Source organism: Coturnix japonica, chromosome 7 (assembly GCF_054131305.1).
Source record: "Coturnix japonica strain WE chromosome 7, WE-NBRP24, whole genome shotgun sequence".
NCBI classification, from domain to species: domain Eukaryota; kingdom Metazoa; phylum Chordata; class Aves; order Galliformes; family Phasianidae; genus Coturnix; species Coturnix japonica.
In genome coordinates, this window is record NC_140669.1 from 12,895,500 (window position 1) to 12,909,174 (window position 13,675).

At 44.3% G+C, this 13,675-nt stretch overlaps 1 protein-coding gene across 10 annotated transcripts in view; it reads left to right on the forward strand.

Moving 5' to 3' along the window:
* The first annotated feature begins 382 nt into the window (after positions 1-382).
* SLC15A2 (solute carrier family 15 member 2) overlaps positions 383-13,675 on the forward strand; it is a 46,208-nt gene continuing 32,915 nt past the window's right edge. The window contains exons 1-3 of one of the 10 annotated variants that reach the window (XM_085552297.1): positions 383-544; positions 9,963-10,009; positions 13,263-13,350. In XM_085552297.1, coding sequence (XP_085408423.1) covers positions 493-544; positions 9,963-10,009; positions 13,263-13,350 — 187 coding nt within the window. In that variant the 5' untranslated portion in view covers positions 383-492. Of the gene's footprint in view, positions 545-3,019; positions 3,964-5,929; positions 6,076-9,637; positions 10,010-10,898; positions 11,144-13,262; positions 13,351-13,675 lie in introns of those variants that run through there. The other 9 variants (XM_085552299.1, XM_085552304.1, XM_085552298.1 and 6 more) reach the window with 9 other exon arrangements.

A 13,675-nucleotide genomic window follows, 5' to 3' on the forward strand; every position in this document is an offset into this window, starting at 1 on the left:
GTTAGGTCAACAGCTCAGCTGCTCAGTGCTTGGCCTGCAACCTCCAGCACTGCTGGCTGGGGCTCCTGGGGAGCTGTGATTTCTGCAGGTGGAAATACTCTATTCAGGGGAGACTGGGGAGATCAGAGGTGCTTGTGAGGCTGTGTATAATGGTAGTTTGTGCTCTGAGGAGTAAAAGCACTGACTGGATGGTCATTTGTGAGTTCTGGTCCCAGGTCTTGTGTCTGTGGCTCATTTTCTTCATGACCTTGTAGTAGTTGCATTCTTTCCTTGTCCTTACCTCAGCTTAATCCCTGAATCAGTTTTGTGATAGGTGGGGGACAGCAGGAGAGCTCAGACCTTCCATCTGTTCCTTCAGGCAGACTGGACAGCCCCACACCTAGTAGGGTTTCTGCTTGAAATGACCAAGAGCCGAGAAAGCAGGACACTATGACCTGTCTCTGTGTGAGCTGTCACTGCACACCAGGACAGCTCTAGCACCAAACTGTGCTTATGGAGCTAGAGGTGGTGACAGATGATGGGAATTGCAGGGGACGCCCTCAAGGTATGAGTTTTCCTTCAGAGCTTTTCTTTTAGAGGGTGAATGATCTTAGCCACCTTTATCCTGTTGGCTAAGACACTTAGGCTGACAGCATTCAGGTTGGAGGCTGATGTAGGAAGACAGCGTGGAGTGAGTCTCTCTTTGAAGGAGTCTGTACTGATTAGGGTCAGCTGCTGTTATCTTAGGGGCAGTTAATTGAGTGGGTATCAATAGACAGCCGGTCGTTTATCTCCATAATTTTCTTTTCCTATCTGCTATTTAATAAAACAACTGAGAGGGAAGTTGTATTAACTTTACTTTTATCTTTAATTCTGTAATTGCAATAAAAGCTGGTGTTTGAGGAGTCGCTGAATACAGGATAGAATTGGTTCTGTAATAATAATAATAACTTGTTTTCCCTCTTTGAAAATAAATCTAGTCTTTAGTTGAAAGCTTTAACTGTTGCTGGCAGTCATTCAGCCAGCACAATTTGGGCTCTGAGTACTTGATTAGAATAACTTTAAGGAAAATTGCCTTCCTGAATCTAGTAAGGATCCATTAACCTGATGAAACAGGGTTTGCTTATCTGTGAGGTTAAGACTCAAAACACAGCCTGGTCTGCATTAGATGAGACCTCTCTTAGAATGGCATAAAGACAGAAAGTAATAAAACCACCATCTGTCGTGTCTAGTCAATCAGATCCAGTATAAGAGCGGAATTATTCCTCTGACTTTACCATTATTAGATCATCTGTTTGTTAACAATGGGAAGTGTCAGTAACGCTGAAAACTGCTTTTATTTCCTCAGATTACTTCTAGCTGTCTTTATCTTGGAGAGAATGAATATTAATCTGAGTTTTTGCAACAAAGAAATATTTCTAGAGGAGCAGAATGCCAAGGCTTTCTGCGTTTAGTCTATTTTGTGATTGATTGTTGGAGGTAAAACTGAATGAGAGATGGAGAAAAAGTGCCGTGTACACTTTGCTTCTGAGAATGATTGCTTTTATAAACAAAGCTCTTCTTGTGGGTTGCTGAGCACTCTGAGGTTCTTTGAAGTCAATTGACTACAAACCTCCTGAGTGGCCCTCTGTATCTCATAGGACTGGCACTGCCAGATTTTCTCTTGTATCCTAGGCATAGCCAAAGGCCATGTAAAAGGTGACTGCTTTTTTCATCATGGCTTTATTAAAGCTAACAAATATTGGCACTAATGGATTTCTGTCACTGAATACCAGTGTAGTCTCCTCTGTTTACTGAAGGCTGTGCAAAAGCTCTTGGATAGACCTAAAGCTGAATACTGAACAGCAAAAGATCAGCTATGAGCACAGGTGTGAGAGGTGGTGGAAATCTATATTGTCATTTGGAGCTGCTAGGCGTGGGCATTTTGCTCCACAATGATGCAGGTGGGAATGGAAGCTGGTGAGTAATAAATGCAAAGAAGGACCCAATCAGCATCTAACAAATACACTGCAGGAAGATAAAGGAAATCCGTTGAGGGTTTGTATCCTTATAGTGCATGAGGAACTACTCGGAAACAGGTTGGGAAAGCAGAGGGGCCTGGAGGTGACCATAGTGGCCTGACGAATGAAAGCAGCCTCAAATAGATTCATCAGACCACCTGCTGTTGGAGCCGGACTCATGCTGAGCCTGCAGTTGCACAGACCCAATGGCTTGCAGCATCCAGGCTGTAGGTGCAGGAGAAATACCATGTACCATTGCCTGCTGGTGGGATGTGCATCTGGCTGCTTCCTTGCAGCTTCAGCTCTGCTCTGCAGCTCCCTGTGTCCATGAGGAAAGCATGTCTTTGCTCAGGGGTGCTGTTTGTATGAAGAAGAGCAACTTATGAACTCCTCCTCTTATGTTAGTATAACCTTTCTCCCCTGCAGTTGGAGGGGATTTGCACCAAGAGCCAGTGGAGAGCAGACTTCCTTGTGCACAGCATAGCCAGGACAAAAGAAATTGTGCTACAGACTGTCAGTTCAGACTGTGTGTTTAGGAAAAGTCACTAATTTTGTGTCTTTCCCTCTGGGATTTAATACAGGGAAAACCCACTCAGCTGTTCTTCCTGCTAGAGTTGCTGGCTTTCCCCATCCGACAAAGTGATCCCTGTGGTCACTGCAGAGGGAGGCAGAAAAGAATGGATGGCACCACAAGCTCATTATAAAAATGTGGGGAACCAGAGTTAATGAATCTTGGATGAGCCCCTGATCAGCCTGGCCCTGGGTGTGGCAATGGAGGGAGCTGGTCCAGGAGGATCTGATTAAAATCTCATAGCAATGACAGTCCCTAGAATGCAGGAGGCTGTGATGTGTCTATCTGTTCTTGCATTTGGGAGGGGCCACTGATGTAGAGCTGGGATCTCTCTGGATTAGATCAGTAGGATTTCTACCAGGACAGATATTATAGGGATTTACATGTTCCCTGACCTGGCAGCTTGCCCTAATGAAACACTGATTATGCAACAGCAATCTAACTTAAGCTCTAGCCAAAAAAATCCTCTGTGCTGAGAGATGGCGAGAGTACTCTCTCTGCAATGGCAAGGATTTGAAATTGTGCAGTGCATTAAGTTTGCAGATAATGAAACAATCAGGCTGCTTATTGTTGGTGCATGAAAAACAAAACTGGAAAAACTACAATTAGTGCCTGCCCTGAGATTCTCCTAGTTGTATGGCCAGATTAATGGATGAAAGTGTTTCCTCTGTGTGTATGGGAGATTAGTTCTGCTTGTCTCTCATTTCATGGCCACTGGAGCTAAGGATAGCTCAAGGTGTCTGATATATAGCAGAATCAGAACTGAACCCTGGCGTCCTGCTGCCACATCCAGGAGCTGTGAACCCTCCTTTGCTGCCCTGCAGACCCCCAGTGCTGGGCATCCCTGAGAGCTGGCTGCGAGGGATGGAGGAGTTACAGGATTCCTGTGCTTCTTACTACCAGCTGCCTCTTCCTGAAGGAGAAACAAGTAAACAGTGAGTACAAGCAGCTGAGCGTGGAAAGGGATAGAAGATGGTATGGGACTTACCACTTTGTCAGTGTGAAAAGGGCTGTTCCCAAGGCAGTATCTGTCCCAGAGGCTGGAATGGACTACAGATGGCTGAGATGCTGCATGCAGTTGTTTTTGCTGTGATAACGCTAAAGGCAGGGCAGCTTGATGGATAGACTGCTGAGCTGGCACCTGTGAGCTTTCAGTGGAGTCTGCCTTCATCAGGACATTTTTTTCCCCTCTTTTGCCCATCTCTGAAGAGGAAATAGTGACATCTGCACAGTGAAACGCCCTGAGACCTACAGCACTAAGAACCTGCTACCAGTACCACCAGGGAGAAAATGTTCGCCAAGCAGCCATCAAGTGCTTTTTCAAAGTTCTGCCACACCACATCCATCTTTCTTCCAGCTGCAGAGACCTCCCACCTTCTCACTCCATGAAGGGGATGGAAGATCCAGCCCCAGGCAAGTGGATGGGGCTAACCTGTGGATTCTTCTAGTGCCAGGTTTTAATCAAAGAGCTGGAGTTATGCCAGAGCCAGTCAGCTGTGGTGGTGGGTGTGTGAGAGTCTAGCACATCTTGATTATTAGGGGCATTAAGAAAGCCATTCAGAATTTAGCAATCTCAAACAGCACTAAGTAGGGTGTTAGAAGATGTGCTAATGTTCCCTTTAATACCCATCTTGGTTCTCCTTTTCTTGATTTTTTTTTTTTTATTTTCTTCTTCTTCTTTTTTTTTTTTTTTTTCTCAGACTTTACAAACCTGTATGAACAATAAAACTAGGTATTGTTTTAATAAGGGACTGCCTCTAAGACACGAGTTGCATTCTTAAAATGCTTTAAATGGCTATGGAGGGAGATGAAGGCCAAGCAGGAAGGACAGAGAATACAAATGTCCCAGGGATTGGACATGTGCTTGTGGGTCAGCATTGCCTGGAGCACCTCAGCGTCCATTTCCTCTGTCTTCAACCTACACAAACTGGTGCAGCTGGTCAGCTGGGAGTCGGGGCACAGTGCCTGACCTCGCAGTATCAAATACAACTCGGAATCTCAAGGGGGAAATAGTTGGAAAGGAATTCAAGAGGTCACTTAGGCTCTCTCTGTACTGACAACCTGAATAGTTAAATTATTCCTGGTTTTCAAAGTAATGTATATCCTTCCTTGGCACACACTGTTAATCAGTGCTTGGTTACAAAAGACTGCAAGTCTTGTTCTGGAGCCAGCTTCCAATTTTTGCAGTGATTCTGTGATGTTCCCATCCTGAGAGCCTAGAAATGAGTTTACATTTATGGTTGTATTTGTTTGCACTGGGTTTTCTTCATTTCTGTGTTTTGCTGAACATTTCCCCTAAGTGAAGATAAATATCCTAATTTTTATGTGCTGTAACAGTCTCTTTAAAAGTTCTTTGAAAGGGAAAGCCCTTTCCTTATGTGATTCCCCTCCCACCAATCTTTTAACAGAAGCCACAAGCATTTCCAAGCAAAGCTTTTTACAATTCTCTTTCTATCTTTTCATTTCTATTTCATTATATGGCCTATAGTGCTCATTCCTCCTTTCTGCTTGTTTTTCTCAGTGCTTGCCCAGAGCCTAATCCTGCTGTCTTTGCCATGCTGTACTTTGTACATCTACTCATAGTTTGATTAATGCTCCCTAGATTTTGGCCACACATCTTACACTCTGGATTTAAATCCTCTTTACCATCTACATTTACTTTTACATATCTTGTTTCCATATGGCTATGGAAACTCTTTATTGCTAAACTTAGAGGAGTGGCTCACAGTTACATTTACCTTTAGAATACACGCAGGGCTTTTCCTGATAGGAAAATGCCTTAGAGCCTCTCTGAAAGGATGTTGCAGGAGTTCAGAGGATGTTGTAGGGGCAAAGCAGAAAGGAGTAAACAACAGACACAAGCCAGAAAAAAAATGGGTCCTCCTTCAATCATTTCATGGCTCTAAGATGAAAAAGGAGCTGGGAGAGCAGCACATCCGTGTTATGTCTGCATTCCCGTATGACCTGAAACTGAAGTCAGTATCTCAAAAGTGATGAAACCTCGTGTCTTCTCACAGTCTTAACAGCTAACAGATGTGCACAGTTAAGGCCAGCTCTGTAGCTGGTGTACAGCCTCACAAGTCTGTCTGGATTTATTGCCAGCTATAGGTCCTGTCTCATCACAGGTCCAGTCCTTGTTCTTGCCCAGCAGGAGGGTTTTTTTATGGAAAGATACATAGCTGCAGCACAACATGATTGCTTGTGAACATCCACAAAAGAAGCCATGCAGCCACAGTTAGAGGCTGTACTCAAGGACAAAGGTGGATTCCCTGTGGTGTTTTGGAGATGAGCAGAAATGACTTCTGTTTGGCTTCAAGATTAAAAATAATTGAAAGTTTAACTATTTATTGGTGACCAAAGGACTGCTGCTGTGAAGTGAAACATTAACGGGGTGAGAGAGAGCCAGGACTGCTCAACAAGGTTCATCTTCAAGCACTACATAGCTGTGCTCATCTGATGCACCCAGAGCAGAAGGAATGGCAGAGAAGGACCGTGAGCTGCAAACTGCAAAGGAAGCCCAAGCTGGTGAGAGAATTTCTTAAAACTCCTTTTGCTAAACTGAAGGCAAAAAGGCACCAGGAGTGATAAGAAGTTTCCCTGATGTACACAGGCTGACTAGTGACCACATAACATGCAGTTAAAGACAGTTTAGGTACTTGATATTATTAGTGTTGTTGACTGACATACCTTTACAAGTTTGAGTCCCTAAGGACGAGTGAGTAGAACAGGGAGGCAGGACTGAAGACTTGTGGCATATTTTCTTGGTTGATCAAGTGAAACATTTGTGTTTATTTTTTTAAATTACTCTGGGATGAGTCTGCAGGTGACTGGGAGCCAGTCTTTGTCTGTCTAAATAAGTTAAGCTGTGATTTTTCTATAATGGAAGAAGTGGAGAAAGGAATCTGGAGAGGTCATCTTGTCCATCTGAAGACAGACCACAACCTGAAGTGTTCCTGGCACAGCTGTAACTTTTTCTTAGGAAAAGAGGAGAGAAACAAAGATATGGTGAAAATACTATAAAAGGATGACCAGTGTGTGTGAATTCAAAATGAGACTCATTAGAAAGAGACCAGTGTGGCTGAGCTGAAAATCAAGAAGGAATTGAACAAGATGAATGCAGACATAAATGAATTGATCAGCTGAGTATAAACAGATTAATGTGTACAGCACTGCAGGATAAAGTACTGAGGATCTAAGAATTGTAAATGCAAAAGGAAAATGCAGATTGTCCTCCTGTAGATTTAGGGATCTGAAAAATGTAGATGATGGACTCGAAGTTGTAAACTAATGTATCCATGGAAACTTACAGCTATGCAAGGCATCTGGTAGCCAAGTTTTACATTGAAGCGTGGATCATCTTACAGGTTGTCCACTTGCTGGAAGAACAATGCAGAAAAGATTGTACATAAAGCAAAGCAGTCCTTGCTTGCCAGTTGAAGTTGTTTAGAACACTCTTTTCATGGAAATTCAGAAGAGTGAACATCAGAAGGGCACCTGATTCGTCTGCCAGCTCTGGAACAGGGCCTGACATATTCAGCCAGTCCCTAAGATGATCTTAAATATCCAACATCAAGGACTGCCTCAACTGCACCACCTTTCTGCCAGTGCTCCCACATCCTTGCAAGAGGGAAATCTGGACAAAAGAGGCCCCAGATCTTCTTTACTGAAGTCAGTTATTTTCCTCATCTTATTAATGAAGGTAGAGAATAGTTGATCTCTGTGTCATTTTTCCTGGGGGTAGCATTTGGCAGCCATTCCTGAATTTCATCTTATTCATTCCAGAGCCACAAGATGGTATCTCCCACATAAAAATTTTGAGTTAATGCCCTATTCTCCATCCCAGTTTTGGGCACAAGTGCAAGCAGACTGCTGGCTGTGCTTTTGTTCTCTTTGCTCATGGAGAAGTTGGGAACCTACATGTTTTCTACCTTCCCAGTTTGGTGAGAAAGTATTGTGAGAGGGATTTCCTGTTTGCCCCCTGGATGGTTATTTCACATGAAGCCTCACTTGCCTTTTTAAAGATAATGGTGAAGCTTGTGCTACCTCTGACTCTTACAAGGAAGTTGGTTCAAAAACAATATCCACACCTTGAAGTGAATTTGATCAGGCTGTAGCAATTTGAGCACAACTGAAGCATCTGAATATTGTATATTGTGGCTTCTTCTTTCTTTTGTTGAAGACATACAAAAAGAACACAACTTCCCTGGCTTCTCTCCATCAGCCTTTGTTTGCTCGTTTTCTAGTTTCAATAAGACTTTCATTTTCCTTCCTCTTTCTCCAATATTTACAGCATTTCTAACACCTTTTCTTATTGCCTTTTGTGTCCCCTGCTAGCTATAATTCATTTTGTGCCTTAGCTTTTCAGCCTCTATTGCTCCATACTCGATCTGTTTGTTTATATTCATCTTCAGAAGTGTGACCTTATTTCCATTTGTGGTACAATTCCTTTCCAATTCTCATCCCAGCCACACAGGTCTCCTATCAAGTTCTATTCAACTTGCATCTGAGTTGCTTGCACATATATTCTCCTTAACTCGTTCTCACTGTTTGCTTTGACTTACTATTTATTACTACACATTTTTATTCTTTTTTTCCCCCTTTCTGTCTGAGAAAACCTTCCAGAAGATAATGGCCTAAACATCTCTGCACTGTATTTGACAAGCAGCATGTTAATTCTACTGACTGATACATATTTTTTTTTCATGCTAGTATTAGAAAAATCATTTAGCTGGTGTAAAGCACAGGTCTGTGTACTCACAAAGGAAGCATAGCTGCAGGATGCTGAAGATAATATTAAGGCATCACATTGCATCAGCATGGGAGCCCTGCATGAGGGATGCTGAAACCGCTCCTGTCTTCCTTTTGTGTAATCCTTTAATAAACTTCACTGTGTTTGTCCTGCTCATCTGTGCATAGCAGAACACAGCAGGCTCCTACTGAGGCTTGGCTGGAGATGCTTTGGCAAGTAAGAGAGACCAACAGCTGGCTTGGAAATATTTCTGCTGCCTTCAGTAAGGGGTCAGATTGACAGGACTCAAGAGTATATGCTGGCCTGGTGTGCAGGAGACAGGACCAACTTGCACATGATCTGTTCTTTGTGTTGCTCTTAGCCTTGAATATACTTTAAAGTCATTCTTGTCTGTGAAATGGGCTTAACAGAGATGTTCTCTGTGTCTTGTTATCAAGAACTGAAAACAAACTAAGGATCTGTGGTATGAGCAGATGCCTCTTTCCTGGTTTGTCAACTGCAAACCTGGCTCCATTATACCCAGCACTAGCAGCAACTTGGTGCTGGAGCTAGGGGTGAGTTTATGGAGACACTAGTACCAACTGCAGATCCTGGGTATGATCTGTGCTTTTTCTGATAAGAAACAGGAGGAATATTTGGGAAATTGCTTTGAATATTTGCATTTTAAAGAAGCCAAATGGAAGGGGAAGAAAAAGCCCTGCACTGCACCCAAAATGCCACAGAGCTGCAGCCACTGAGGGTGGTTTATGGGAAGGCTGTGAATTTTGTTGTAACTGCAGGCATTGCTGGGGAGTACTGATAAGGAGCTCCCTGGATTCCTGTGGGAAGGGCAAATGAGGAGGGACACCGGGGTGGGTGCCTGCTGGGAACCGGGGGCTCCCTACCCAGCATAGAAAGCATTTGCATCATAGGGATCCCAGAGGTGGCCTTTTGTATATAAGGAGATGTTACAGCGGATTTGAAGCTGCTTCTGGGTGCTGTCTGTGCCCTCAGGATTAAACTGCCCCATAGGGGAAGTCAAGGATGTTCCAGGGAGTTGGTGTGGAAATGTACCCTGGTCCTAGAACAGCAAAGAAATGGCTTAATACAGTGCAGGCACCTATGGCATCCAGTGTCTAAGGGTGATGAGTGTTTCAGTGGTTATGACTTGGAGTAACATGATTTTCTAGTGGAGCGGGACCCCTGCGGAATGAACCTGACATTACCACAATGGAGGACAGATTGATGCTTTTCTCCTAAATCAGCAGGCTCTAGAGGTCTCTGGGACCCTGGATTTTTATTCGTCTCACATCTGTGCAGCATACAGGGCTGTGCTGGGTTGATGTGTGTAAGACAGCTGGGAGCATGCCAAGCAAACTGGAGGTCTGTGCCACAAAGTGCTCACAGCCCCAACCTGCAGAAGGTTTATCTGCACCCCCCAGCTCCTACTGAGCTCTGCTGTTGTCTTTCTTTATGGCATCTCCCTCCCCTTTCTGCCCTGGCCGCAGAAATGTGCTCAATTAGGGTTAACTCAAACTGAATCAAACTTCATGCCTGAGGTTGGAAATCTTCCCAGTCAACTCACCACGGCCACAGAGCATGGTGGGAGACGAGGCGAGAGGGGAGATGAACACTTTTCAGAGAAACGAATCCAAGGAAAGTTTGTTCACTTTTATTTCTGCAGGAGATGATCCCCCCAAAGGAGATTTCCCTGTTCAGAAAAAATCTCCGGTGAGTGTTACAGCTCATTTACTTTGCTATGCTTTCTGCTCAGCTTGCTCTAAACATTGCAAGATCTCTCTGTTCTTTCCTCTTTTGTGCTCTGGCTAGAGACAAACACCCTTTCTTGCAGAGGGTTGAAGTAAGCGTTAACAACTCCATGCAAAAATCCCTCCACTAACCTGATTAAGTTGACAAAGGGCAGCTTAAAGTGTAAAAATGAACTGTTTGCATCCTTGGGGAAAAATAAAAGAGTGAGGGTTTACATTGCTGCCTTTTTTCTGAATGCTCCTTTCCTTGTGGGAAAGGACTTCCTTCTGTCAAGTGCAGGGAGCTGTCATGCATGGGTAGGAGGGAGCTGGGTTGTGCGTTTGCTTCCTTTGGTGAGACCATCGAGACAGGTTTCCAGGTGCTGCTAAGCAGGAGGAGGGATGGGCCACTGATGTGTGTCCCAAAGCCTCAGCTTTACATCTTTGGCTGTGAGTTAAGCCAGATTCAGTGTTTTCTTACCTTGCAGCTCTTGTGCTTGTGTAGGTTTTCAGGCTAGTTCCAGCTGAGGGCTTGACACTAAATACCGTACACTATATTGGCTTTGGTAAGAAAGAGGTTTGTTTTGCACATGCTTTGATTCACAGGACAGTGTGGTAGTAATTGCTCTTGCAGCCAGTTATGTCATAAGCAAGCTAGATATTTAGCTGACTGTTTTAAGTACTGTGCAGGCATTAACTATTGGATATTCAGAGCTCATGTGAAATACTAATCTTAGTCCTATTTTGCAGCTAATCAGCAAGAGAGAGAAGTGAAAGCAAACAACTCTGCCACTGGCACTTTAAGTGATCCCTTATTTTCTCTCTCTCTCTTTTTTTTTTTGGTTTTTTTTTTTTTTTTTTTCTTCTTGAAGACACAGATCTATCAACTTCCACAGTATTTCTAAGAGCTCCATAATCCTGCACATCCCAGGCTTACAGTGGTTAGCTAAGCACAGCAGTGTAGCTGTGTGCTCGTCAATCCAGGTTTAGCCTCTTTGCTTTTGCTGGGGCTATCTGCTGAGCAAGGTCCTCCTCTGCAAAAGTGAGCAAACTGCAGCTGGCTCTTCCCATGGATGAAGGTTGCCCACTTTTGGATGTCCAGGCAGGCCCCATGCAGGTCAGTGATGTAGCAGAGAGAGCACCTGAGTGTTTCTGTGTGCGCTGATGCTGTCTCACAGCGTCCAGGCCAGACGAAAGTGTCCCTGCTTGTAAGTCCCTTGCTCAGCATTTGTAAGCAGTTACTTAAGGTGCTGGCTCAGGCACTGGGGCAGGTTTAGCTGTACAGTCCCTCTTCTTGCTCCCCTTTTCCTGCTTGCAGACACTGATGTGTTGGAGGTACCCATCCCAGAACAGGAGCCACTGCCAGGGTTTCTGTCACTACAGGTCACAGCATGGCACGTGGTACCTCCTACTGATGCACACAGATCCTGCAGGGTTTGTGCACGGAGCAGTGATTTCAGGCAGCAGTGTTCCCTACACCTGGCTGCCTTGGCTTTGTGGAGTCCCACTCTGTATCTGCATCAAATGCTATTAATTATCAGAGTACTGATAACGAGGTCTGGGAAAGAGTGGAAGAAAGATATCCCTGTTATGTCATTTTATTTCCAAGTTCAAAAAATGCCACAAAGTAACCAGAGGAAGCATTATTTCCTCCTTATGGCTTTTCCTCTATAATATTAAGAACGTGTTGCTGGAGAGCATTGTGCATTTGTGCATTTGCAGCTTCTATATGCTGCCATTTTTCAGGCTGGTCTAAAAGCAGGAGCCCTGGGTCCAGTTTCCAAGGGAGCACCCTCTGTGCACTCTGTCTTGGTAGCCATATGCTGAGCACGACAGCTTCAGCACAAATGATAAATGAAATGGATAATTACATCTTTATTCAAGTGAACTCAAGAGTCCAAGGGTTTCTTAATAACAAGGCATTCCATGAATAGCGAGAGGAAAGTATTTCAAAAATCACAAAAATATCACAGATGCTGGGTTAGGGAATGGAAATGGGTTTAGTTACAGTGTTGTGTTGTTTTTGTTTTTATTTTATTTAGCAAACAGTTTCTTCTCTTCTGTGGTCCTTGTATAGTCTTGAGCGAGACACCATGATTAGCTAGTCATCTAACCTAGGAGGCATTGCTTTGGGAATCCAAATAAGCTCAAGTCTCGTGGTGGAATAAACCTCAATAAACACATCTATCTTCTTATCTGTTTGCATTTGAGACTCTGGGAAGTAATAGAGGAATTCATTACTTCTGACACAAGGTACAGAAATGCATACGAAGAGTTCATCTCACCATACCACAGCTGTTTAAAACTTCGGATGTAAATGCAGATGACAGTATTACACCCCCGTCCCTCACACCATGCATGGCCAGCCTGTCTCTCCCACTAATTGGCAGAGCTGTGAAATCTTGCTGTCCCTGGTGGGAGGCAGTGGAGATAAGCAGCTTCCAGCAGCTCCCAGCTGCTTAGCTGGGACCACCGTGGGTAGTAGAGGGATGGGGGCCTGCACAAGGTCATGCTAAGACCTGGCTGTTCAGGTGCCTTGCACTTCATTTGGAAACGGCAGATTTTAGCTTAAGTGAAGTTGGTGTCAATAAAAAAGTAGCCAATCTCAGACAGGTTTGAGAAGCGCATAGCTCTTTTGTTTGATTTTTGTTTAATGAATTGAATTGTCCATAGCTCTGCCAGCATTCTTGGGATATGAAATAGCTGCCGTGGCTGAAGCTCTGCTGCAGTAAATGCAGTGGTGCAGTTTGGTGTAACTGAGGTGCAGAGACTAAGGGCAGTTGACACTGAGGAAGAAGCAGCTCTCTAGGTGCTGGGGGAGGCAGCAGTTTCAGGGGAGAGCAGTAACTCTGTGTGAAGTATAGATAAAAATGCATCTGAAGGTGTATCTTGCGTCTCAGTGGGATGTTATGTTGCAGCAGAGAGGCAGCACAATCTTTCCAAAGAAGTTTCTAGAGCTTAGGGCATGGCAGATGTTGGCTGCTGGCAGTTCTGGAGTCCCTGTGCTGTTCCTTATGGGGTCCACACCTGCCAGGAGGGCTCATAGGGAACCCTAACCAAAGCAAGATGGATGTGTGGCCTCCTTACTCCTTTGAGTCCAACCTGCAGGTTAGCCAGGCAGCACTGAGCACCTGGGTTTCAGACTGGGCTCCTCTCTGCTGCCCAGGTGCTGTGTGGATGTGTTGCTGGGGTGAAAGCTGTCACTAAGCTGATATGTTCTGCTTTAATTCCCGTAGAAACTCTGTGGCTCCAACTACCCCCTGAGCATCGCCTTCATTGTGGTGAATGAGTTCTGTGAGCGCTTCTCCTACTATGGCATGAGAGGTATGTGGCCCATGGGAAGAGACTATCTGATCCTTGGGTTTCTGTACATGATGACCTGGTGTTCTGGTGTTCTGGTGTTCTGCTGTATGTGGTCTCAGTTGTCTTTCAAAGTAAACTGGTATTTTGGGATATAAGCATGAACAACACACCCTGATGTTGAAGCTAGACCTGTTTTAAAGAGGAATTGGGACTAGAGACCTCCAGTGTTGCTTCCAGTCTGATTTTTTATATCATTCTTGGTCTCAAACCAGTTTTTCTAGCGTGTGATGTCTTTCAGTTGTGTGCATTCTCTGTGTCTGAGAATTGAATCATATAGGCACCTAAT